Source organism: Pygocentrus nattereri, chromosome 29 (genome assembly GCF_015220715.1).
Source record: "Pygocentrus nattereri isolate fPygNat1 chromosome 29, fPygNat1.pri, whole genome shotgun sequence".
Taxonomy (NCBI): domain Eukaryota; kingdom Metazoa; phylum Chordata; class Actinopteri; order Characiformes; family Serrasalmidae; genus Pygocentrus; species Pygocentrus nattereri.
In genome coordinates, this window is record NC_051239.1 from 12,089,375 (window position 1) to 12,117,207 (window position 27,833).

At 40.7% G+C, this 27,833-nt stretch overlaps 1 protein-coding gene across 1 annotated transcript; it reads left to right on the forward strand.

Annotated features, from left to right (window-relative positions):
- Nucleotides 1-233: 233 nt before the first annotated feature.
- Nucleotides 234-27,824, forward strand: adamts13 (ADAM metallopeptidase with thrombospondin type 1 motif, 13). Its single transcript, XM_017696426.2, has 31 exons — nt 234-352; nt 1,179-1,245; nt 1,636-1,892; nt 2,603-2,768; nt 4,364-4,497; nt 5,130-5,213; nt 5,300-5,424; nt 5,648-5,794; nt 6,087-6,221; nt 6,425-6,575; nt 7,145-7,249; nt 8,590-8,741; nt 8,871-8,934; nt 9,476-9,602; nt 10,244-10,392; nt 11,732-11,852; nt 13,254-13,334; nt 13,447-13,628; nt 13,779-13,929; nt 15,916-16,045; nt 17,464-17,640; nt 19,247-19,442; nt 19,573-19,672; nt 20,633-20,762; nt 21,874-22,059; nt 22,207-22,411; nt 23,801-24,152; nt 25,435-25,581; nt 25,670-25,846; nt 27,119-27,285; nt 27,480-27,824. The coding sequence occupies exons 1-31, from the start codon at nt 272-274 to the stop codon at nt 27,651-27,653; spliced, it is 4,620 nt and encodes a 1,539-aa protein (XP_017551915.1). The 5' UTR covers nt 234-271; the 3' UTR covers nt 27,654-27,824.
- The last annotated feature ends 9 nt before the right edge of the window (nt 27,825-27,833 follow it).

Here is a 27,833-nt window from a genome sequence, read left to right on the forward strand (position 1 = left end):
CATTGGTCCATTTTGCTATTCCCCCCTCCTACTCTAACCGCTGTGTCAACAATAAAACGTCAGTGAGTTATCAGTCTAAGCCTGCCTGATGATTTGTGCGGCCCCTGACCAGTTCTGACATTTCATCTCTGCTGCTTGTGACCAGGATTCAATAAGAGAGAGTGATCTGAAATCAGTGTAACTCAAAAACGCTGGAACCCAGTTACGATAACAGATTTGGCTTGTCTCTCTTACTGGACCTCACACTGCTAGTCCCAAATTTGAGTCCAACATGGCAGCACTTGTGTCGCTGCTTCTAGCTTCAGTTCTGGTGGACACAGTTCTGCTGACATCTCAGTTTTCTCTGGAAAAGGTAAGTCAATGTAACGGTTGGTGAATTTTGTTGAAAAGGGGTTTATTTCATTGTATTCTAAAAGACACGTGCCATTGCAATAGTACATTGACCTCTGCTTGTGTTTTTGCCATAGAAACTGGCTCCACCTTATAAAAAATATCATATTTCAGTACGGAGAGAAATGTTTATGGGTGCAAAAGTCAGCGACCACACTTTATTTTTTGTGTTTATTGTATTTCCAGCCAAAATGGCCATTAAGTACAAGTTACTCATGGTAAAGTTTGATTGGCGAAAATCATTATGCAGTAAGATAACGATCCTAAGCACAATGCTGAGACGATCAGGACAAGAAGCTGCTGGTGTTCTCAAAACAATGGACTGGCCACCCTCAACATCATGTAATTTTTAGGATGGTGAGACAATATAACCAACTTCTAAGACTGAACTGTGAAGGTGTGGGAAAATATCCCTGCAGTTTCCTTTGAAAAGCTGAAAGCAAGTTTCCTGAAAAGAATGGAAGTTGCAACAAAGGCAGAGGGTGGACGGTAACTGGGGAAGTTTTGGCTTTTTTTTCCCCCTTCTGTAAAGATGATCTTATACTTAATGACCTTTTGACTGGAATGTAACTAAATGAAAGACACTGTCTAACCTTGCCAGCATCCATATCTCTTTTATCTTTTCAACTTTAAATAATTTGCAGTTGATTAAGACAGACAGTACTTTTGATGCTGAAATATCTTTCCCATATTTTCTCTTATAAATGTGTTTTGAGTCTGTTTTAAAGACTCAATTCTAAATGTATTCTAAGACTCTGTTCTAAATGTACCCTGTTCTACCATTTTAGGATTTTTTGCGGTCACTGGCACCTCAAGATGTATTCTATTATTTTGACACCGTTTCAATGGCATCAGGTAAGACAGGCTAAAGATCTAGTGAAATACGAAAGGCTAGTTATACATGAATAACAATGCTGTTGGAAGAAAACCTTGTGTCTCAAAAATGGTAACTTTACAGGACACGAAAAAAACATACTTTACTTTTAATGTAAGTCAATGGAATTAGACTTTTTTTCCAAGTCATTTTGAGTCGTTTCTTTGGGCCTTTGATCATAAATTTGACACACAATGTAAAGGGCGATTTCAAGGCATTAAGTGTAAAAGGCATTTTCAAATTATGGCAAAAACTGAAAAACAACAAAAATGACGATACAAGGTTTTCGTCTGACAGCAGCAATAAGTTTAAAGCATTAAATCAAACATACGTACATTTCATTCTGGTGTCTGCATTGTTCTCCTCCTCAGTGCCTGAGTTTGAGCTAGTGTGGTTAAATTGCTCCAGCAGAAGGCCATGGCAGTGCTTATTTCAAACCAAGCAAAGGCAGTTCCTGTTGGGCCAGCTCAAGGGGGAGCAGTCCCTCTCCTGTCCATCCAGCCTGGAGATTGCCCTTAATTCCACACTCAGTGTAATAAAGAGGAAGGAGGACATGTGTTGTGAGCGACTTCACCTGCTGAGTCCAGAAAATGTGAAAACCCTTCTCTCTGTGTGCCATGGAAAGCTTGTGAGACTTGCTTACTTTATAGTCTTTTTGGTTAACCATTGTTTACATATGGCTGCAGCAGTAGCACTGTCTTAATCTCACAAATTGTTGTTGGTTGAGTATTTATAATGAAACACAAAAGAGAAAAAGTTTTTGCTAATAAAAAAAAGATGTGCTGTACTCTGTTGGTACCATGCAGCTACATGATTCATTCATCAAGGTACAAACAATGTAAGTGTACCCTCAAAGGTGCAGCAGCGGTTTTAAGGTCCAATTGTGTACCTTAAATACGTTTTTCCTAGTGGAAAAGTAGACATTTGTAACTTTTTATAAACTAATGTATTAAAACAGAACAGTAAAATAAAAGCCTGGAGAGCAGACTTGGGGGGTGGAGTCAGTACAGCTTAGAACATATCATTTCAGTGGATTATGGTTCAGTTATGTTCCCTGACTAAAGGTACTGAGATGTACCCCTGAGGGACCCACCACAGTGACGAAAAGGGTACCGCCCCAGTGACAGTGTCATACATTTTTTCTGAGAGCATAAAGGAATCTTGCAAAGTATAGCAAAGAAAATTAAGAATAATACAACAATTATTTCAAAGAATATGTACCCAAACTTTTTTCCGTAATTTTTTTGCAGTTCATTGTGGCCTCATATTTTGTGATGCATATCTATTTTTCAATGCAATTAATAATTGTCTGATCATAATTTCTCTCTTTCCCTCCAGGAAGGCCTGCTTTTGTTCCAGTCAGGAAAAAGAAAGCTATACATTCGTCCACTGCTCCAAAGACATTCATACCACTTGATCCAGTTTGTGGATCCACTTCAAGGTGTGCCACATCTGGTTCTGACTCGGCCCTCACTTGTAAGGACACGACTCAGACATGCACAGAGTGAGTGACCACTACATGGGTGTAGACTTTTAATTAGACTTTTAAGTTTAATAGTGTGTTTATTTATTTGTGCTGAATACGGACAACTGTTTACAGTTTTGGATTTGAAATCATTTATAGTGGTGCCAGAAACTTTCGGCAATATTCTCAGAATTTCTACCTGAAATCTGACCTATATTGTGATATTGTGATAGTTATAACAATAGATAAAGAGAACCTAATAAAATAAACACAAACAACTGCATAGTATTTCTTTCATTTACTCAACAAATTGATCCAATTATTAAATATATGTAATTATTTATTCATCCAATGGTGGCAAAAGTATGAAAATCTAGAATTATACGTTTGGGATAGGGAATAATTAGGTTTAGAATGTTCAGTCAATTGGTGACCCTGTGGGGGTGACCCTGCCCTATTTATAATGCCTCAACCTGAGTCTTCTCTATCAAAGTCTGGTCTTCATCAAAAATGTTTGAGAGTGCACACCATCCATCAGTCAAAGAAATATCTCAGAAATCTTCCATCAGGCTGGAACAGGTTATAAAACCGGGAGTGTTTGTACAGTCAGACACATGGTGTACAAATAGAGAAAATTCAACACAATTGTTACTGTTTTCCAGAAGTGGTCATGCAACAAATGCCAAAATGGGACTTTATGGCCTAAATGAGAAACATTTTGTTGGCAAATACTAAATGCTCCATTCCAGCAGGAGATCCTTGTCCCATATGTGAAGCATGGCGGTGGTAGTATCACGGTTTGGGGCTGTCTTGCTGCCAGTGAAGCAGGACAGTTTGCCATAATTTGATGGTACTATAATTTCTGGTTTGTATCAAGAAATTCCAGGAGACTGTCAGTGCCCCCATCTCTGAGATTAATCTCAATGGAAGGTGGTTCTTGTAGCAAGACAATGACCCTAAGCACCCTTGTCAGTCTAACAAAAAATGGTTGAAGCAGAAGAAATTTAGCATTTTTGGAGTGACTGCCTCAAAGTCAAGAGTTTAATCCACTAGAAATGTTGTGGCAGGACCAGAAGAGTGTAGTGTGTGTATAAATCCCCATCAACCTCACAGAGACGAGGAAGTTCTGTAGGAGGGAATAGGCCAATGCTAAAAAAAATCAGTGTGCAAGGCTGATCAACATTCACAGAAAGTGGTTGAAGTCCTTGCTGCTCAAGGGATTTACACCTGTTACCAAAAACAGAGGTTTATATATGTTTTCCAGCAGACATTTAATATTGGATCATTTTGTTCAACAAATGAATGGAAAATAAAATAATTTGTGTTTTTGTGTTATTTTTATGTTATTTAGTTTGTGTTATTTGTTTTATTGAGTTCTCTTCATCTATTGTTATGACATGCTTGAAGATCTGATCACAATTTAAGTTAGATTAATGTAGAATTTCAAAGAGGCATTTCAACAGCTTTCTAGTACCACTAAAACACTTCATGATATGCATAGTATTCAGAATGTTTCCTGTTCTTATGTACTGTACGTAAAATATTTTGCTCTCATAAGAAACCTTATTATTAATTATGATGGCTTTTAAAGACAGAGCATTGTTGTATGTTATATGTAACATGCTCATTCTTAGATCATCATAGGCTACAGAGGTCATTTCCAGGGGCAGAGGTCAGTCATTTAGAGCTGCTCGTGGTGGTGGGACCCGATGTCCACGAGGTTCACAAGCAGGACACAGAGAGATACGTCCTCACCAACCTGAACATTGTAAGTGTAAAACATCTGTGGATTATACACTGCTGTATGTCATGGGGGCATGTATATACATGCACTGAATTAACAGATTCAGCTATTGTAATGCGCACTTATTGCTGACTCAGGTGTTACATTGTATGCGTGTAGTGATGCAATCTCATAGGAATGTACTAGAGCAGCTGCACACGAATTAAGATTACAGTTTCAAGCAGTCTTGGGTTTGTGCACAAGGAGTATAACGCTCTCCAACACTGGACTATGGAGCTGTGGAATCATTTTATGTGGCGTGCTTAGCACTCTTAAATCCCTTTAGGGTGAGTTGGAGTGGCGTTTGTGATCCAGAACTAATCATTCAACCTCACTACCTGACCTCACTAATGCTCTTGTGGCTAAACACAGTCAGATCCTCACAATAATGTTCCAAGAATTGGTGTAAACTCTTCTAATGAGAGTAGAGGCTGTTACTGCAGCAGAGAGGGGGGACATACTCTCTATTAATACCCTTGATTTGGGAAGAAAAGTTGGGTGAGGTGGTGTCTGGAAATATCTGGACACAAATGTGTTTGTATTTCTGGCAGAAGTTCACCCAAATGTAGGTTGCCAGTGTTGTTTGTTTTAATGGTTTTAACTATTTACTCCTGCAGGCCTCAGAGTTGTTAAGAGACGTCACTTTGGGGGCAAATATGAGAGTTCATCTGGTCCGTATGATCATTCTCACTGAGCCAGAGGTAAGTTTATATGAACTTTATCCACCACGGAATTACTCATAGTGCCATTCTGCGTTCAGTCATAGCAATAATTCTCTTATTTGCAGCCAGAGATTCAGATCTCAGACAATATAACCTCCTCTCTAAGGAGTGTGTGTGAGTGGGGTCGTAAAGTCAACCCCACCACTGATACTGACCCTCTGCATGCAGATCTGCTTCTCTATATCACCAGGTATGGACTTACTGTTCTACTCTTTAGTTCATTTTTATGAATTTGGCATGTAACTCACTCACTCACTCTCTCACATTTAGCAGGCTGCACATTTTTCATAAGGCGGAGTCACTGCCAGTCAAGTAGCTTTCGATGCTTTAGAAAAGGGGTGCTTTGCATCAAAGACACTGTGTCCTTGTGAATGTTTATTTTAGGTTATTCTGTTCTTACTGTTTCACATAAGGTTTGATCTGGTGCTGCCAAATGGGAATAAACTGGTGAGGGGTGTAACACAGCTAGGAAGAGTCTGTTCAAGCCGATGGAATTGTGTCATTACAGAAGATACAGGCTTTGATCTTGGCATCACAATTGCACATGAGATTGGACACAGGTAAGAGATGCTGTATTTATGTATTTATGCTTTGACTCCAACTACAAATTTTAAAACCTCACTACACCTACACACTTTTTCTGAAACCACTTATTCTTCTGGGTCGTGGCAGAGGGTGGGGGGTGGTGAGGGGGGAGGCGGTCTGGCTGCAACAGAAAAATATATACTGTTTGACAAATATAACCAAAATCAATTGACTTTTTGTTGTGCTTGTTGTAAAATCATTGTAGCTATATGGCAACACCATGCAGGGAAAAGTTAAACCATGCCAACCGTGTGATTTTTATTCTAGTTTTGGCATAAACCATGACAGTATTGGTAACACATGCAACAGTGGAGGGTTTATAATGGCGTCTGATGGTGGTTATAACAGTGTGGACCTCACCTGGTCTCAGTGCAGCAGAAGCCAGCTTCTTAACTTCTACAGGTAAACATGCTTATTAATGTTCATGTTACATGTGTTTTATACCCTGCATATGGTTATATACAGTTAATGACAGCTTCTTAAATACCCATTAAACTTCAAATTTAGTTTGTATTGAAATGCATGTGGCTTGAAAATGATCGCAATATCATCAATTATGGGTGTGTCTCACTAGCTAAAGAATAGAACATATATTTGCTGTGTAGTGAAGGCAAGGCAGAATGTGTGAAAGATGTTCCAGTGCTGGAAGGTTCACTACAGGAGTGGAGGCCTGGGCTATATTACGGGGTGGACGATCAATGTCGCATTGCATTTGGAAGCACAGCCACTGCCTGCTCCTTCACTAGCAATGACATGGTGAGTGAACATTGTGATGTATCCCCGTAAACCAGCAGCCAGATCTTGGTTGCTGTTTTACAGTATTGCGTTGTGAAATGCAGTCTGGCGATACATTACCTTGTGCAGTAGCCCCCTTTTACCCTGTTCTTCAGTGATCAGGACCCCCATGGACCACCACAGAGCAGGTACTATTTGGGTGGTGGATCATTCTCAGCACTGCAGTGACACTGATGTGGTGGTGGTGACACAGCAGTGCTGATGGAGTTCTTATACACTGTGTCCACTCACTGTCCACTCTATTAGACACTCCTACCTTGTCAGTCCACCTTATAGATGTAAAGTCAGAGATGACAGCTCATCTGCTGCTGCACAGTTTGTGTTGGTCATCCTCTAGTCCTTCATCAGTGGTCACAGGACGCTGTTGGCTGGATATTTTTGGTTTGTGGATTATTCTCAGTCCAGCAGCGACACTGAGGTGTTTAAAGACTCCAGCAGCACTGCTGTGTCTGATCCACTCAGACCAGCTCAACACATGGTTATAATGTTATGCCTGATCGGTGTACAAATTTTATAAATTATGTTTGTAGGCGACATGTCGAGTTCTGTCCTGCCACATCATCCCTGGTGACCGCAGCTCCTGCACCAGGCTTCTTGTGCCGCTGTTGGATGGTACTGAATGTGGGCCAAACCAGGTATCAGCACTAGTCATGAAAAAAATCATCCTTGAGTAAAGATGAGAGTCATGTTTTTCTTTCTTTTTTCAGCAGTGACTTATTCTCATTTAACAGAAGACCAAATAATCAAGTGCAGTGATATAAGACATAGTTAACATCTGAAGTTTGCTTCTTTAGTGTCAGTGCACTTGAGCTACAAGGCTAACATAGCTAACAAGTGACTTAAGCTCACACCCTTCTCATTAGCTTTAAGCAAACTGTATACTTAAATCATCACACACTTCATATAATAATATCAAAAAGACTTGCTTGTGTCATTTCTGACAGTTGGTCATCTATTAAAATGGACAAAAGTACGAACAAAATTCAGGCTTCAAGACGTCTGCTACTAGTTACTGTTTTTAGCGATGTGATGCTAATTATTGGCCATAGGCATCCATTGCTTGTTAGCTGTTATCCTTTTACTGCTAGTACAAACCTAAAGAAGTAAATTTCAGACAGCAACCATGTCTTGTCTGATTATTTAAAAACGGCATAATTCGGTTGCTGAGATGTGAAGACAGACTCAGAGTGGTTTGATATGAAATCTGCTGGAAAAACCAGCATAAACCAGCGTATCGCTGCTGTCAGACCAAAACCTTGAGTCTCCATTTTTCAGTTTTTGACATAATTTGAAAACACCTGCTACCCTTTCTACTGTGTGGAAAAAGTCTGGTTCCATTGACTTACATTAAAAATAAAGTGTGTTTTTTCCTTTTCCTGTTATCATTTTTGAGATACAAGGTTTTAGTCCAACAGCAGCGATGTGTAGTGTTTTGGATGCTGGTATACTGGTCAGCAGCATGACTGTGCTGGGTGACCAGCTAAACCAGCTTAGACCTGTGCTGTTTTTCTTTCCAACAGGAATGGTTGATTGTAGAAAATCAACCCAGGAGCAGTAATTCAGGCTTTTTTATGGTGGTGGTGATAGGAAAACATCACCAAAGTAATTTTCTTTGGGTACTATTTTTGTCTCACAAAACCCAGCATGTGCTTAATTTTTAAAAATAACTGTATTTTTACAATATTTATGTCAATGAATTGTCTCAGACCTAGCATACAACAATGTTTCAGGCATCAGGAAGCATGTTGGTAACCATTTCATGTAATGGCTTTCTGTGATGTAGCTTTTAAAGGCAAAAACTCTTCAAATGTTTGGTTACTATCACCACCGTCGTGAACAGTCCTGACCAGATAAGCTTCTCTAGAATGGGTCATTTCATGTCGCCTGATCGTTTATATCTTAACTATATAAATCTGCAGAAATATCACGTTATGTGTGCATTTACTGTAAATGTAACCCCTGCATTGTGTTTCAGTGGTGTCTGAAAGGTCGTTGTGTGTCTCCATCCAAACTGAGCTCCTCTGTGGTAGTTCATGGCTCCTGGTCGTCCTGGTCTGAATTCTCCCCATGCTCACGCACCTGCGGAGGGGGGGTCACATACCGCAAGAGAGAATGTAACAACCCCAGGTGGGCATGTGTTGACTGATTATTGTGTATGTCTGGATTTCTAAAAATAGTAGAGTGTAAATGACTTCTTCATGTGGTCTACATTAGCCATATAGGCATTAACAAGGCTGTATATGTGGTTGATTGCAGGCCAGCGTTTGGAGGGAGAGAGTGTAAGGGAGAGGGCATAGAAGCTGAACTTTGTCATCGACAGGTCCGTTTCCACTGGTCATGTTTACGTTAGGTCTCTGTAGGTCAGCTTCTCTAAATGGACCGGTGCTGCAGACATACATGCTGTGCTACAAAGCTGGTTTATTTTAGGGTTTTGCTTCCATTAATACTAAAAGATTCACTGTTTGTAATCAAACAGTAAGTGTACTGTGCATGAAGACAGTCATATGCAAACGTGTGAACACCTTTGGCTACAAATTATGTTGATTTTCTATGTGAAAGCAAGTTAACACGTCCTCTACAGAGAGCAAACTTAAATATTAAATTTAAGTGTACATTTATTTTTAGCATATTTAGCTAAAAATAAAACATAAAATAAAATACTGCTATAACTTTTAATTGGCAATAGTCTGAAGTTTTATTTCACCAATATGTTAAATTCAGCAAACGGTAAATGTGCATTAAAAGTTTACCCTAATAAGCAGTATGTGGCTTGTGTGGCTTCAATGGCTTGTACTAAGTTCAACTAGTGTTCTAAGTTCAAGTTGGCTGTTGACCCAGTGGCCTTCTGTCATTGTTTTTAGCCATGCGAGAGAACTCAGCTTGAGTTCATGGCCCAGCAGTGCTCCGATACAGACTATCAGCCTCTCTCGCTGTCTCCACATGCAGACACAGTCTACTCCTGGATGCCTGCAGTTGGTTTCATCTCAGGTCGGCTAACCAGCTGAATAACTACCAAATATTATTGTCTAATATCACATTAAATGGGAATTTACACCGATTCCATTCTGGGGAATCAGAATCAGAAATTTTCACAGGATTGGTGATAGGAACCAGACGTCCAAAAGGGTTTAATGCCTCTAAAAACTGCCTTATAGATATTTTTATATGAAATGGTTATAAATTTACTGCCTGATGTCTGAGACATTGTTTTACGGTAGTTTTATAAGAAAGTTTTGGCATGAAACATGTATTTTTAATTCATTCATGGCGGGGAAGCACTTTTTAAGACAAAGACTTTTTAAGGGAAAATAGTACTCAGCTAAATATTTGTCTTTTCAGATTCACCACAGTTTCACTACAAATGATGCAGCATATAAAAAAAAGTCCGAAAATACGTTTATGGCTGTGTTTGCATAGTAAATATTGCATCTCCTGCTTCCTATCACTGCCACTGTAAAGAAAATCATTGGCAAGTTTTCTATGTTAAGCCATAAACTCTGAATTATGCAGAAATTTAAAAAATGGGTGGAATTCCTGTTTAACAAAATCATTTTCATGTTGTGAATCCTATAATAAAGAAAGTTCAACATTGTCTCTACATCCTCTGTCTCTCTTTCTTGCCATATAAGGTGATGCTCAGTGTAAGCTCGTGTGCCGCTCCCGTGAGCAGGACTTCATGGTCAGTCGTGGGTCTCAGTTCATCGATGGAACACGGTGTGAACCTGATGACCCTGCACCTACTGGTTCAGTCACTGCCTGTGTTAAGGGGAAGTGCCAGGTAACGTTGTTGTGGTGATGTCATAAGTACCGCATTCAGAAGGGGCTTTTGAGGCGTGGCATGAAAAGCTGTGCTGTGTGGTCCCCACCCCCCAAAAGAGACATGAAATATTGTTCTGTAATATTGTTGATGTTGTCGCTCTTTAGTTTAAAATGTGTGTTTTGTTTTTTATCATGTTGGGCTTGCGCTGTACTGTAGCACTGTCCCCTCATAGGAAGAAGGCCCTGGGTTTAACCCGGCAGGGTTACCAGGGTCCTTCTGTGTGGAGTTTGTATGTCTGTGTGTCTGCGTGGGTTTCCTCCCACAGTCCAAAGACATGCAGTTAGGCCAACTGTATGTGCTAAACTGCCCAATGCATGATTGTTTATGTCTGTGTGTCTGCCCTGTGATGGACTGGCAACCTGTCCAGGGTGTTTCCTGCCTTTTGCCCAGTGACCGCTGGGATAGACTCCAACTGCCCCCTCAACCCAGGAGGATAAGTGGTGTTTTGGGCTTGGATTTAGTTCAAGAGGTTTTTTGTCAGTAATCCATAAAGAGAAAGAGTTCAGCTAGGAGTTACCTGCCCTTTATTCTGGTTGCTTTTTATGTGCCTTTTCTGCTGGCGCCTTCGGCTCGTGCCTACAACCAAATCACAGCCGTGATGTTATGTCATGATAACACGCTCCCTCTTGTGTTCCATTACTTAATAATGCTATATAACTGGCAGCATTCATTACCAGACACTTTATTAGCTATGTCAGATTTCTTTTGTGAGAAATGTAAGTCTGAACTGAAAGTGGACCATTGTCTTTTTTAGGTCTTCCTTAGGAAAGGAGAAGGAATAAAGTATAGTAGGAAATGTCAATAAAGAAATACAGGTGGGAACCAGTTAGCATGCTGTAACTATTCTCCTAGCAGTACACATTCATTTTTAGCGATGTTAGGACTTTTAGCTCTCATGTTCCTTTGACTTGTGAAGGGTTAAAAATAATACACAGATGTGTGAAGTAAGATAATGTTAGTGAAGAAAAGCAACAATGGACCAGTTAGCAAGATGTATCACATGCTACAAGTGTTTGTTAATTATTGGCAATGTTAGTTTTTTTGGCTACAAATCTCCATGAGAGAAGTTAAGAGTCTTTAAACCAGAAGTGGAACGTTGCCTGTGTAAAGTGTTCTGGGCTTTGCTAGTGAAGGTTTAAGGAATAAATGAAGATATGTGGAGTAGGAAATGTTAGCAAAGACTTCGAGACTCTTGGGTCATATATTAAGCCTAAGCCCAAACCGGCATTTAAAAAATGTTTCTGCATTGACACTGAAGTTTAGTCCCAGATTAAACTTGCACTCTGTGTTTCTTCAGGTGTTTGGCTGTGATGGAGTGATGCACTCTGGAAAAGTGGAGGATGTGTGTGGAGTCTGTGGAGGAAATGGCTCCTCCTGCCAACTCATCTCTGGCTCATACACAGGTGGAGAGGCCAAAGGTACTGCACTGAAATCTCATAGATGTCAACCCATAAGATTTACCAATAAATTGATTTTTTTGGAGGAATACCACCATATTAGTCTGTGACAGGGAAATATAGTCTAATTTCATAGGTGTCAACCCATGATATTTACCCATATTACCCTTTTATACTAAAGAACTGGGTTTTTTTGCGATAGTATTGGAGCATATAAAGCTAGAATAGGGGAAAGTCTAATGCAGGTTTCCTATAAAATCTGGGCTGACTATAAAAACTAAAAAGTATTCTGATCAGACTGCGGTTGGTGGAGTGGAAGCATAGGTTTACTACATCATACTGATTTGTATGAAATTCTTTTGTCGTGCACACAAAACCCACATCGTCTCACTTGAGAAACAGGCCACACCAGTGCATCACGTGCCAGAATTAAATACAAAGTGCAGAGGTGGAATAATCTGATAGTTGTTAGAGTATTTAGTGTAAAGTTTCTGTGTCCCTTGTAGACAAAAAAACGTTAAAATTGCTGTATCTGAAGTGCGCCATGCATTAGCAAAGATACTTTAGTCCCTCGGTTTCATTTAACAGATATTATATCATCAAAGACTTTGTCAGTTCATCATAGATCCCAGCCTGATGTCACGATTGGCCGCTCCCAGTCTCCTCATGTGCTTTTGTTTACCTTTTTGTTTGATGTTTGATTGTGCTGGATGTGCTGTATATATTGTTTCTAGTGTTGGATTCTTGTTTGAGGTTCTGTGTTTCTGTTTGTCATGTCTGATCCACATTCTCTCCATGCTGGCTGTTTGAACCTGGACCGTTTCGACTATGACCCTGGATTTGCCCCAAATAAATCTTGCTTATCTCAGCGTATGCATCCGCCTCTTCGCTCCCCGACGTTACACCTGACTGCATTCTCTCTCAGTCTGTCTCTAACTGCCCTTGATTGTGTTTGTATATGTATTTACCTGTTAGAGAGACTGTTTAGCTGTTAAACTATAACTAAACTATAACTATCAAAAACAGCAAAAACTCAAATCTGATTCTGTATGAAGTAAGTAGTATTATTGCCTTATGCCTTGGATATGAAACACAACTCTTAACTGATATAAATAACCGGGCAGCTCACACTGTCCAACTGGTCTTTGCAGATTTTTTTAGGCAACTGAAATATTGTGGATCACACACTAAAGGAGTTGTTGCAGTAAAACCAAAAAGTGAAGAAATTGCTGTTTTTGCCATCGATTTTAACGGTAGAAATGTTCTTTATGGGTATCAGTTCATTAACAGAGTTTGAAGGCTGTGAATTTAAGTTTTACTGTCTCTACGGCTTGGAGCCTATAAATTCTATAGGGTCTTTTCATGTAAAGTACATTTTCCTATTCGTAATATACGTTCTCTATTTTTTCTTTCCTTTTTTAGAGTATGTCACTTTCCTCATTCTGCCAGTGAATGCCTCTCAGGTGCATGTGATTAACTGGAAGCCAGTTTTCACACATCTGGGTAAGTCCAGGGACTAGCTTTTATGCTACCAAAGCATTCTGCTAGCACAACACTTGTACAAAGCAATGCAAAGAATACATCAATACAGTGTTATATGTTCATTTTTGTGAAGCGGTGCTGGTGAATGATGAATACATAGTGGCTGGAAGTAGAGACATAGCATTAAACACCACCCACCCCTCACCGCTGGAGGAGCGTTACATTATCTACCACCTGTACCTCACACCCGACCAACTACCCCAAACAGAGGAGCTCATTCTGTCTGGACCAGTCACAGACAAAATTCATATACAGGTGGGTAGCTGTATGTTACTGTATATATTGCTGTATATTTTTGTGACTGTTCGCTCTTTCATTAGTAAGTTTGTAATAGCTCCAAGGACTTGATGTACGGTAAAAATGTCTCATACTGCTATAAAGCTTTTTGTTTGTTTGTCTTATTAGGTGTATAGGCAGTATGGGAAGGAGTATGGAGACGTCACAAGCCCAAACATCACCTATCAGTACCATGTGCGTGATACTGTTCCTGTGGCGAGGGTCATTGAGGGGCAATGGTCCACTGTTCTTTCACCTTGTTCTGTTACCTGTGGCACAGGTAAAAATAAACACATACACACACACACACACACACACACACACACACACACACACACACACACACACACAAACACCTGGAAACCAGACCTCCCACAGGAAACCCACTCAGACATGGGGAGAGCATGTAAACTCCACAAACAAAGGACACTGGTCGCCCGGCCAGGGAATCGAACCCGGGCATTTTTTGCTGTGAGGCAACACGAGGACTTAAAACCACTCTACAGGGCAACAATATGTCAATGAGATGTACAGTGACAATATTACAATGAGATCTAACTTTTCTCAGTACATAGTGAGCTACCTCAGCCCCAGCCATCTGCATAGGCAGCTGGTTTTGTTAGGCAGCAGTTTAACCAAATGGAACCTTCAGACACTCTAGTTCAAGGGTGGGCAATTAATTTTCCCAAGGGGCCATATAGGAAATTGGAACAGTTTTAGAGGGCCAGACTAATATACTTAACTCAGTTCTGCCCAATGCATATATACTGTATACAGTACATATAATATCCCTTTATAAAAAAAACAGTAAATGAAACATTATAGTAATACAAAGAAAATGTGGAGGACATAATCATATAATTATTTAATGAACTTGTGATTGTTCAGTTTAGAAAACTGTTCAGTGTTTAAAAAACTAGCATCACAAGCTGACATAAAATAGCTTTTTTCAAACACCAGCATCGCTTTAACTTAATAAAGAACGGTACATGGAACATTACAATGATGCAATGAAAATGTGGAGCACAGAATTATAGCACTATTTAACAAAGATTTATAAAAACTGTTTTGAAAATGTGTCTCTTTTGCAGCGTTTAAAAAAGTAGCATCACAACTTTACACAGAAAAATCTAGTTTTTCAAAGATCAGCATCACAGTGACTTTATACAAAAAAGCAACAAATGCACCCAGCTTTGTATGTTCTACATCAGTTCTATTTTTGTGATCAATGAGAGAAAGCTAGCCTGATTTGGGTTTGAACAAGTGCTTTGAAGTCAGGTTGAATATCTGAGGTGGATATGCAAAGGACAGCACACAAGTCATTGTCACCGAGAGAGGATCTCTATCTGGATTTGTTGAACTTCATCACTGAGAATGTTTGTTCACATATGTTGGTAGATCCGAAGAGAAAAACATCCTCTGAGCATGCCTCGTGTGTGGAAAGTTTTCCTCTGAGAGAAAAAGAAAACTCCAGCAGTGGTACTGACTTAAAATGCTCTGTCAGCAGACTGTCAGACTGCAGATGCAGTAGGTCTACATCCTGACCCTCACCTATGGTCATGAGCTGTGGGTAATGATCAAAAGAATAAGATTGCGAATACAAGCGGCGGAAATTAGCTTTCTACACAGGGTGGCAGGCTACACTCTATTCGATAGGTTGAGGAGCTCGGTCATCCGGGCGGAGCTCAGAGTAGAGCCGCTACTCCTCCGCACTGAGAGGAGCCAGCTGAGGTGGTTCGGGGATCTGATCTGGATGCCCCCTGGATGCCTCCCAGTGGGGGTGTACCAGGCATAGCCTACCGGGACAAGACCCCAGGATTGCCCTAGAACCTGCTGGAGGGATTATATCTCCAAGTTGGCCTGGGAGTGGCTTGGGGTCCCTGGTCATCCGGGCGGAGCTCAGAGTAGAGCTGCTACTCCTCCGCACTGAGAGGAGCCAGCTGAGGGGGTTCGGGCATCTGATCTGGATGCCCCCTGGATGCCTCCCGGTGGGGGTGTACCAGGCATAGCCTACCGGGACAAGACCCCAGGATTGCCCTAGAACCCGCTGGAGGGATTATATCTTGAAGTTGGCCTGGGAGTGGCTTAGGGTCCCCGGGAATTAGCTGGAGGAAGTTGCAGGGAACAGGGTTGTCTGGGATTTTCTGCTCTCTCAATTGCTACTGCGACCCTATCTGGACTAAGTGGTTAACAATGATGATGATGATGATGATAAAGGGCTATTTCTCACGGAGTAACAGTGGATTTGATTGCTTTTTATCCGTAGGGATCCAGAGGGTTAAGCAAGAATGTGTTGACATGAACACCCAGGAGCATCTGGAGGAGCAGCTCTGTGGTTCAAGCCCTCCAAGCCCAACTCTACTACAGCCCTGCTACTTACCTGACTGCCCACCCAGGTATAGCCAGCTCACCCGAGGAGCCATGTTCACATGCAGCCATGTTAACAATAATATTATCATAATGAAGTGTCTGTCTTGTTTTAATAGTGTTTAAAACAGTGAAATGCATTACTTGTACAAAAAAGCTTTACTTAAATGTAGTTTATATTCAGTTTGCTCTACCAAATTGGCTCAAAGTCAGAGTTCAAAACACATTTCAGACATTTCAGACCAAAATCCTTTTGCTTTGAATGACCCCATATATTAATCATGTCTATGTTATTACGATAAATGATTTAAGATTCAATTTTTTCATTAAGAAAACAATCACAACACTACTGAAACTTTACCAAATGTTTCAGACTTGGCTGTTTCGATAGTAATGGTTTTAGATCAAGCAAGCACAGCTTTGAACAGATATACACACATAAAAACACAATATTTTCATTAAAACACAAAAAATTGCTTTGTTGCAGAAAATATAACATTTTTATGTTCTTGATGTCTCAGTTAACTCCTCAGGTTTAAATAGATCATAACGTCATCCTTGCAAATATCTAAAGTCTGAATACTTAATAGTTTTTTAAATAGTTTTTAAGTAGCTGTGGGACTGCAGTTTGAACTAATTTAGAATGGTTTGAGCTTATGCCCCATTCCAAAGTTCACACATTGAACTTTGTGTTTTGAGTACTTGTGTGCAAGTATTCATGTGTGTCCCATCTTTCGAACATGGAAAAGAGTGTGCAAGACTACACTAAATGCAGTCGTTCCTAAAAACCGCATTAAAAGCAGTGTTTTTCTGCATCATTCCAGCCCGACTCCCTCAGACTGTCCTCTTTGTCTTGTTCACTTGTTCACTGTCCCACATCAGATAGTTGGTGGTATAGTGGTGAGCATAGTTGCCTTCCAAAGCAGTTATCAGGTTGTGGGAGCAGGTTTAAAGCCCTCCAGTAGCAAGTGTGCATCAATCAGACTTACAACATTCCACAAAAAGTTCAATGTTTTTAGCACGATGGAGGAAGCAGCACATAAATGTTAGTTTGCTTTTGAGTGTAGTTGTTCAAAATTTTGGTGGTGCATATTAAGCTTTTTTTGTCACAAAGCTCAGAGGTCTAGTTCCTATCGCCATCACTGTGAACAATTCTGATTCGGTAAGTTTCTCTAGAATGGAGTATTTTATGTCAAACCGCTTTGAATGAATTTGTTCGTTTTTTAAGAATTCAGTTATGCAGAGGTTTTGATCAATCAGTGAAATTGACCTTTAACATCATGAGAACTACAGTACTCATCCCACAAAGGTACACTATGTCTGCACACTCGTGGTCTTACAGAGTGCTTGCGGCCTTTTGCTAAATTCAGAAATGCGTTAGATAAATCTGCGCTTAAGCTAAACCACAAAGTGTAGACTTGTTGTAAGTGCTTGTGCTTCTTTGCAGTTGGGTGCTGGGTGAGTTTGGTCCCTGCAGCTCCCCCTGTGGTTTTGGGGAGCGGGTACGCTCTGTGGCCTGTGTGCAGAAGCAGGGGGCAGAAACAGTGGGACTGCCCGAGTCTGAATGCTCTCTGAGCAAACCTCCAGCAACAGAAACCTGCAACACTCATCTCTGCCCTGCCAGGTAACTGCCTGACTGCTGAACCAACATACGTATCTGACGTTTCTGTCTGAAAATAAGAGCGATACGTTTTATAATCTTGGTTTCTTGGGTTTGTGATGAAGCAGCCAATAGAATTCAATTTTAGCCTTACAAAATGATAAATTACTGCATGTTCTGTGACCCAGAACTTGGTAAATTAGTCATTTTTTTGTGATTGTCTCTCAGAACGTAAAACAATCAACATAAATATTGTTGATTTAAAACAAAATTTGAAGCTAAAACTCTTAAATGATTAATTACTGTAATATGATGATGTACATTTGTTGCTGTACATATAGTGCTGTGCAAACGTCAGAGACCACCCTACATTTATTTAATTTCCGGTCAGAATGGCCATTACATACACGTTTTTCAGCACCTAGTCATGCAGTCTGCCATTACAAACATTTGAGAAAGAATGGGTCATTCTAAAGAGCTCATTGACTTTGGGTGTGGTGCTGTAATAGGACGCTACAACTCTGTTCGCCAGATTTTTTCCCTCATAGATTTTCCACCATCAACTATGAGTGGTTTTATTGAAAAGTGGAAGCATTTAGGAAGCACTCCAACTCAGCCACAAAGTATTAGACCATGTAAAGTTACAGAGCGGGGTCACCGAGTGCTGAGGCACATAGTGCATAAAAGTCAAACACTCTGCTGATTCAGTAACTGCAGAGCATCAAACCTCCTCTGGCATTAACATCAGAACAAACACTGTATGCCAGGATCTTCATTGGTGTGGGTTTCCTTGGCTGAACAGCTGCATGCAAGCATTACATCACTAAGCACAATGCCAAGTGTCTGATGGAATGATGTAAAGCACGCCACCGCTGGACTCTGGAGCAGCGGAAATGTATTCTGTGAAGTGATGAATCACGCTTCTCTATCTGGCAGTCTGATGGATGAGTCTGGGTTTGGCAAAGGCCAGGAGAACTGTAAAGCTTGGTGGAGGAGGGATAATGATATGGGTTTGTTTTTCAGGAGTTGAGCTTGGCCCCATTAGTTCCAGTGAAGTGAAATCTTAATGCTTCAGCAGACCAAGACATTTTGGACAATTCTATGGTTCCAAATTTGTGGGAACAGTTTGGGGAAGACCCTTTACTGTTCCAGCAGGACTGAGCCCCTGCGCACAAAGCAAGGTCCATAAAGGCATGGCTGGGTGAGTTTGCTATGAACTGGACCGCCCTGACCTGAACCTCATCGAACACCTTTGGGATGAATTAGAATGGAGATTGTGAGCCAGGTTCTCTCATCCAACATCACTGTCTGACTTCATAAATGCTTTTCTGGATAAATGGGCAAAAATTCCCACAGATACTTTCCAAAATATTGTAGGAAGCTTCTCAGAAGAGCAGAAGCTGTTATAGCTGCAAAAATGGACCAACTCTGCATTAATGTCTATGGATTTAGCATGGGATGTCATAAAAGCTCCTGTAGGTGTAATTTGAAGGTGTCCCAATACTTTTGTCCATGTAATGTGAGGGAAAATACCCCTTCAGATTTCTTTGAAAAGCGATTAAGTAAATAAAGAGTGGTCTCTGACATTTACACAGTACTAGTATGGTAGATATATGTATACATGTTGCAGATGGCAAGTCTCAGAGGCTGGTGAGTGTTCGGCTGTGTGTGGTCCAGGTGAGGCTCACAGGGAAGTGTCTTGTGTGCGTTCCCACCGTGGAGCTGATTTAACGATGGATGACAGTCTCTGCCCAGCCCCCAAGCCCTCTGAAAATGTGTCCTGTGTGGTGGACGTGTGCCCTATTGGCTGGGAGACACATAGAGAGGTACAGCGTAGAACAAAAAGTACAAGATACAAGACAATACAAGTAAAACTAATACAATATATCTACTGTATAGAAATGTCTCTGAAATATATGAGGTACATCAGTGAGGGACTGCTGTGTCTTCCACCAGAGCTATAGAGGGTCACTTCTTCTAATGCCCCAGTCCAGAATGATTCCAGTGTACGTTTGGAGCCCCGTGATTGGCCACTGCACGAAGACTTGTGGGAATGGTATACAAATACATTAAATACTGTTAACTCTAACATTACCATAGTAATGAGGCCATATCAAAGAAAAGCTAATATTCCTTTTAACGTGGTTAGAGTTTCAAAATGTATTATTCATCCCCAGGTTATAAATGAACTAAGTAGTAAAAACAGCCTTTTTTGAATTCACAACATTAGAAACATTTACGTATTTTCACACATTTATGTATAGCAGTTTAGCCCAGCCCATTTGCAATGAAGTGATAAGGAGTGTTGTTACTGCCGACAGTGTGAAGCAGCATTATTGGAGCAAAATATGTGTTGAAATAATTAAATATTGTGCTGTTACAGCCTTCCAAAAGAGCTGGACGCCCAAAAAGAGTTCATAAAGTTTCTTTTTTCCACTGTCCCTGAAGATTTCAGTCTGATCTTAACAGTTTGTTCTGTACATCTCTACATGGACTGCTCTTTGAATGGGATCAGCTCATTTGCCTTGTTTAGGGGTCAGCAAATTAGATCATTTGGACATATCGGTGTTCAGGGTATAAAGAATCATGTTTTTGTTTAGTATGTCACTGCTGTCAGAACAAAACTTTGTATCTCCATTTTTGTTGTTTTTCTGTTTTTGACATAATTTGAAAATGTCCATAGGCCTGTATATTGGGTGTAAATTTCATGATGAATGGACCAAAAGAAATGACCTAAAATTACTTGGGAAAAAGTCTGGTTCCATTGACTTACATTAAAAGTAAAGTATGTTTTTACCTTCTGCTGTAAAGTTACAGTTTTGGGCATACAAAGTTTTGATCTGACAACAGTGATATACAGCAACACAAAATTTATGTAGATGCCAGAAAAAAATAGAATATAAGAAAAATGGCAGGATATAGACCCGTTGCATGATCATTTCAAACACACTGCAATACCATACTGAGTCTGTGTTCTATGGGATCATTCATGCTTTTCTGATCCGTGTGTGTGCAGGTACGCAGCAGATATGGTTCTCCTGTGTGGATCACCAGTCACGACTAGACGTCCCAGAGTTTCTTTGTGACCACTTCAACAAACCTGAACCATATACACAACCCTGTGCCCAGTCACCATGCCCTGCTATGTGCGTTTACCTCGACCAGTGTATAACACTTGCATTGGTCTTACAATTGTTAGCCGTGATGCATTTCAATTCACAGACAGTTTTAGTCATCATAGGGAGCCATACAATAGCTTTTTGGTCAACAAAATGAATGATATGTGCAGTGTTTATATTAAAATTATGAACCCCAATTCCAAAAAAGTTGGGACAGTATGTAAAATGTAATTAAAACCAAAAGGCAGTGGCTTGTAGATCAATTTTGATCTGTATTTAACTGTACAAAGGATATTTAATACATCTATTTTGTAAATATTCCCTCATTCTGATTTGATACCTGCAACACATTGCAAAGGAATTTAAGACCAGGGACATCTCAAACATCTTAAACAGGTCCTACAGTCCTGCTTGGGTATAGAAAGAGAATCCAGGAAAGGCCTAGTACTTTATAAGTAGCGATAGGTCAAGGCTAATCCAACAGTTTAAGAACAATGCATCTCAAAACGGACTGCAAGGATTTTAGGTATTTCACCCTCTGTGGTGCATAATAAGATTCAGGGAATCTGGAGGAATGTATGTGCATAAAGGTCAAGGCCGAAAACCACAACTGAATGCCTGAGACCGTCGACCCCTCAGATAGCACTGCATTAAAAATGGCATGCTTCTGTGGTGGATATCATGACATGGGCTTGGAAATACTTTGATAAATTGTTGTCAATAGACACTTTGTACTATTTTCTATTTAATACAGGTCAAAAAGAATTTACTAATCACTGCTTTGTTTTTTTATCAGCATTTCACACACCCAACTATTTTTGTGCAAGTTCTATAGAGATTGTCTGCTAATAGATAATTCAGTATCGTCACAGTAATTTGGTCACTAAACTGTGCATTACGACTCCAGAAATGGAACTGGACACTCCAGCTAATTGCAGTGGTGGGGAACTCCTAGAGCACCAAATTCTTGTAGTGGTAATCTTCCAGCTCAAACATGCCTAATTCAACTCAGCTGCTAATCGCCATGTGTTTAGAGCAGGGAAATGACCAAACTCTGCTGGACTCTCAGTTTCCCACTCTTGTTTTATGTATGGCATTGATGTCACCATGTCTTACCATGTTAATCTGTGTCCACTAGGTGGCGGTACATGCAGGGGGAGTGCAGCGTGTCATGTGGAGGTGGGGTAGCGAGGAGGGTGCTGTATTGTTCTCAGCAGGGTGCAGAAGGAGAAAAGGCCATGGTGCTGCTAGCAGACTCCGCCTGTCATGATATGCCCAAACCTCTAGAGGCGGTGGCTTGTAACACTGAGGCCTGTCCACCAAGGTGAACAAGACAGTTCCTTTAAGTAATAGAGCAGTGCAACAGTGATCTAAGTAAGAATGTTTTATTTGTATACAACACCGCCATATGTCAAATGTCAATGTTAGATTTCCATTGCTGTACAATCTTATTCAGTGTTTTATGGCGCAGGTGGCAGGTAGGGGAGCAGGGTCCGTGTTCGGTGTCCTGTGGTCTGGGTGTCGCGCTGAGGAAGGTTTGGTGTGTGCAGTTAGATGGAGGAGTGGAGACGGAGGTGGAGGACAAGAGTTGTGAGGCAGGCAAAAAGCCTCCACTCACAGTGCCCTGCTTCACTCAGGCCTGCTCCTTCCACTGGGCCGTACAGGAGTGGAGTGAGGTACAAAGCTACCAGATGTTGCTACCAATTCAGACTGGCTGACTTATTGCATTATATTTCATGAGAGAACTTCAACCTGAGGTTGTGCAATGCAGTGTACTTTCAAGGTACAACATACAGTGCAGTCCAGAATTCTAAGATCATATTGAAAATCTGGTATTTTTTCATTTAAACTTGCAAATAAACAACAGAAAGTTTTAGAATCTTGAAACATGTAAAACAAGTTATGACAATGAACTTCTGCACTATTGGTAGGCCACTATTTAAATTTAAGCAAATTTGTAAAATTGATCGCCTTCCGCCCGATGACCACCGGGATAGGCTCCAGCATCCTCCTGTGACCCTGAGGGAGAAGCGGCTTAGAAAATGTGTGTGTGTGTGTGTGTGAGTGAAATTGACCATGCTTATTCTTTCCAGTGAAACACATTAGTTGACTAAGGTGGATCTGATCTACTCCTCAGAGGCTTTTGCAAAAAGTCCATGCTAGCTTGAGAGCTCGCTGTCATTAAAGCAAAAAGGGGAGAAATTAAAACTAGGAAATTCTGAAATTAAATTTTTTTTAAAGAAATTCTGAAGATTCTTTGTTCCACTCAAATGATGTTGGTATTATTTATACTGGGGGAAAAATATATTCGGCAATAAATTAGAAAAGAAAAAAGGAAGCATTTTCAACAGTGGACTTTTGGGCCCCACTGTATCTCTTAAAGGAGAATTCTGGCATAAACCTTTAGCATAAGTCTTTAATATGCTATTTGTTGTGTTACGCAGTGTTCCACAGAGCAGATTTACGCCCCTTGGCCTTATGCCTCTGAGAAAATTCACGTTTATATTGTTTTCATGTTTTCGTCCATCAACGTTCCTGGCACCTATGTCATACAACCATTGAAAATCACTGTGGTGTCAACCAGTCCTGATTGCTAGCCTAGCTACTGAACTATAGGCTACTGAATACAAGCAAGTTAGTATAAATTCAACTGTTACTTGGGTTGTCAAAGTCACAAAATGGACACTAGTTTTTATCCTTTCAGCTGGAGAAATGCGGTAAGGTGTGAAGCTAGCTTGCTAACTGTAGCTGTGAGCTGCTTGTCCTCATCTCATGAGTCATTTGTGTCACTTGAGTGATCATTTCTCTCCACTGTATCGTTGAATTAAAAATAGAAATTCATACGGCTGAAATAAGATGTTCGGCTTCCTAGCAGCTATTTATTAGCTATGTACCTTACCTCTGCTTTCACCAGCTAAAGGAAAAGAGCCTTTTCCCCTTAGTTTTGCACTGTGAAGCTAATGTGATCAACTAATCTCAAAAGGACCTGGTTTTATGGTTGCTGACATTGTTTAACATACTGTGTAATATCTCCAAACGCTTCAGCTACTCTCTTTCTCCAATAGTGTTCGGTCTCTTGTGGTTATGGGATCCAGTCTCGGACGGTCTCATGCCTTGGCCCATCCAGCCCTCTACCTATTAGCCCCCTCCTCTGTGTCCATCTGCCCAAACCCATCACCATCCAGGCCTGCTTTAGCTCTGACTGCTCCACACCCTTCAGCCCAACCCAGGGGATGAGCAGCACTGCCACCCAGGCACCAATTTACCACAGCAGCCAGAAAGCTTGGAGGTTGGACTTGGAAAAGACCAAGTCTACACCTCCTGGAGGACCTGGGATGAGCAGGATTGTCAAAGTTCTACCAACTGTGGCAGTGATAGGAAGCACCACAGCAGCACCAACACAACCTCCACAGAGCAGTTAAGTGGAAGAACAATAGCAATAGAACGATAAATCAGAATTACAAAGACCACGATAGATGTGTTGTCCAGGGTTTAATTCCTTTGTTTTGTATTGTTTAGTTGGTGGTTTAGATCATCAATGAAATGGTTTCTTTGCATTGTATATATTATGGCTCCTGGTTCCTTTCACCTCCACTGTAAGGAAATTTTGAGTCTGTAATTTCTTCTACAATGAACCAACCACTCTGAATGCCTTTGTCAATGACTGAATTATGTGGAAATTCTGGAAAAACTACATTCCCATTTAAGTAATCTCAGAAGTTGTAAACAATACGCGGTCTGAAAGGCATCTGCCCATCTAATGTTTCTTCGCGAATTAGAGGGAATTTTTCAGAATTTTATAATTTAGTCATTAAGACATAATCTTAAGGCAGGGTGTTACAAGGCAAAATAGTTTACAAAGAATGCGTGAACAGATGTGCTTTACCATTATTAACATGACATTAAAAAGGTATAGGGTCACTGTTGGTTTTGGATGAATAAAGAAAATACTGCATTGTAGACTTCGTGACCCCTGGTACCCACCATCACCACCACTGTAATGAAATCCCAGTTAAGTTACAACAAAACATTTCACATCAGACCACTCTGAATATCTTTGTTTACATCTCAAGGACTGAATTACAATAGAGAGTTTGTGCCCCCTTTGCTCCAGTAACAGCTTCTATTCTTCTGGGAAGACTTTACAGTAGATGTTGGAATACTGCTGTGATGATATGATTGCATTCAGCCAAAAGAGCATTAGTGAGGTCAGTTCCACTGCTCCACAGCCCAGTACTGGCAGCCTTTATACCCCTGTAGCTTACGCCTGGTACTGGGCATGTTGACTTTAGGATTATGTGCAGCTGTTACAGAGCAGTGCTCTTCTTTGGAAATTATGCAAGCTGTGTGTGCACAATTGAAAACCTAACACTATTATTCATAAAAATGGATAAAACTGTGTTGCAAATATTCATAGCAGCCACATTGAAGCCTATAAAACTACATAACTGCATTTTGGGAATTGTGTAAATTTAACTTTCCACCAAGCTATCCCTTGTAGAAATCAATCTGGCAGAACAATATATAGAGAAGGTCTATCTGTATATCTTGAATGTGAGGTATATAAAATGACATAGATGCCATTACAGATGATAATGAATGCAGGGATGGATTGTTAGATGGAATGTACCTGTAGTTAAATGGCAAAACCTGTCAGTTTTCAGTGAGGAATAAGTTATTTATTGTTGCTTTGCTCCAGGTGTCTGTGGACAACTCTTCCTTCAGGACTCGAAGACCATTGACCTACGAAACATCACAGAGAGAAGATGTTTCATTGCTATTGGTCGTCCTCTTGATGAAGTCATCCAAATCAAAATCGAGTCCAGTTCTCTGAACTGCAGACAGAGTGAGTGACTTGCTGGTTACGCTTTTAGACTGTGGAAGGCTGGGACTTGGGAATTTGACAGTGGACCTGTGTACGTTTATGTGTTTAGAAGAGAATCTGGCTCTTTATGAGAGGCTGTCTCTGAGGCGTTTCTGTGAAAAGATGGCAGGGAGGTTTGTGGCATCTCGTTCGAACGTTGTTCTGGTCCGTCAGAGCCGCATCACCCCTGGCAACGGAGTGGTGCTGTCCTATCAGAGTAAGAAGAACACAAAGAAAAGCCATCAAGGTCAGTCAAATAATGTGCACAGCCTTTAGGTCACCTGACCTAAAAGTTTCTTTTTAGTTTTCCTCACTGGAGCTGTAAGGCCAGTACTGAGCAAAAGTCAGAGACCACACAGACACATCTAAGCCGCTTCTCCTTCTGGGTAGCGGGGGTTGCTGGAGCCTATCCCAGCTGTCATTGGGCAGAAGGCAGGATGCACCCTGGACAGGTTGCCACGCCATCACAGGGCAGACAGACATACACATTCACTCACACAGTCACACCTAGGGGCAATTTAGCATGTCCAATTGGTCTGACTGCATATCTTTGGACTGCAGGAGGAAACTCATGCAGACACGGGAAGAACATGCAAACTCCACATAGAAAGGACTCTGGTCGCCCGGCCGGGGAATCAAACCCAGGCCCTTTTTGCAGTGAGGCGATAGCGCTACCCACTGCACCAACCAGTCAGAGACCAGCTTTCATTTACTTAATTTAAAGTCAAAATAGACAGTAATTGATCATTTATTAGATCATTCTATGTCATTTATGACATAGAAGCCATAACAACTAAATTTAATATCATTTTTTCAGTATTTAGTGTGTCTACACTTTTCAGGAGACTTGCCTGCAGAAATTTTCAGGGATGCTTTTCCATACCTCCAAGTTCAATTTTAGAAGTTGGTTGTATCTTCTCTGTGAGGGCTTCTTGACAGCTACCCATCCTTTCAGACCCATAGTGCTGAGTTGTCCTGTCACAGTGGAAGGATGGACAGAAACACCTGTGGATTTTTTGAAAATCTGAAGCAAGAGTGGAGATTGATTTTCTCCTATTTCTCAAGTATGAAAGCTCTAATTGCCGTTTATCTGATGGGAACAGCTTTGGTGGCCTACCAAGTCTTGTGAGGTTGTTAGAAATCACATTTTTTTCTGTATCTCTTCATAAAATGTTTGAATTTAAATTTTTTTACCCATTTTTCCTTAGATTTTCCCTTTCCTCATGGAAGTAGATTATCTTAATATAAATATTAATATAATTATAAATAGAAATACACAACTTGTACTTAATAGACCTTGAATATCAGCCTCACAGCTCCAGTCCAAAATTGTATTGGCTGACCAACTACACTTAGTGTAAAGGGAAAAACTGTGTTTTCATGATTTTTTAATGTAGATGATGTACTAAACACCAGTGAGAAAATGTTGGTGTAACTTTCCTTTTGTCAAGACAGTCTCAGTTCAGTCACCGAGCTGAGTTGAGCTAAGGTACATCATGCCATTTTTCCGATTCCCCAGACTGTGACGTCCAGCTATTCTCTCCATCTGGTCTGATCGAGAACCCTGTGAGAAATCTGTCGTCTCAGTCTTGTCGAGTGTTCATTGATGCACCCCCTGCTTTGAGGATACACATCAGAGCCCTGTCTGTGTTCAATACAACCTCCTCAGACTCCACATATGTTCTGGTGAGAGATTTTTTTTCCCCCAAGCTGAACATTCCTAGTTCATTTTCATGTTTGTGTACTGAATACTTAACAATGATTATCAGAAGGACAGTAACGTAGAGAAAGTATTAGCAGAACACTGATGTTTATGATGACCAGCAGTCAAGCCGGATTTTCTGTCAAGAGCCACAGCGTGTCTGTTTTTGATTTCCCAGATTCGGGATGTGGATTCTGTAAAAACCACAGTCTTCAAAGGGACGCAGCTTTTCCAGTGGAGCTCTTCAGGGAGCAGGGCTGAAGTGGAATTCCATGGGGAATATCAGAACAGGACGGGAACATTTAAAGCAGAGTATTCCTATGTTGAGCCAGAGGAAGCTAAGTTTGTGTAGCCCTCACATGTGAAAGCCATCTAAGAACTTGTTTAAAGGTATATTATTTAAAAATGCCAATGTGACTAAGCATAAATTAGTGCAGGACTAGCATGCACACAATTGACTACATGCCAGGGACACAACTTATTATACTATAGAGTTACGGCCACGTTCACTCACAAAGTTGCCATTTTTATG

Bases quoted from the DNA above. Each gene is read 5' to 3' on its own strand.
- adamts13 (XM_017696426.2), top strand. From the start codon at position 272: ATGGCAGCACTTGTGTCGCTGCTTCTAGCTTCAGTTCTGGTGGACACA. The intron at 19,673-20,632 runs GTATACAAATAC...GTGTGTGTGCAG, and splicing joins CACGAAGACTTGTGGGAATG to GTACGCAGCAGATATGGTTC. The intron at 22,412-23,800 runs GTACAAAGCTAC...TTTCTCCAATAG, and splicing joins CCGTACAGGAGTGGAGTGAG to TGTTCGGTCTCTTGTGGTTA.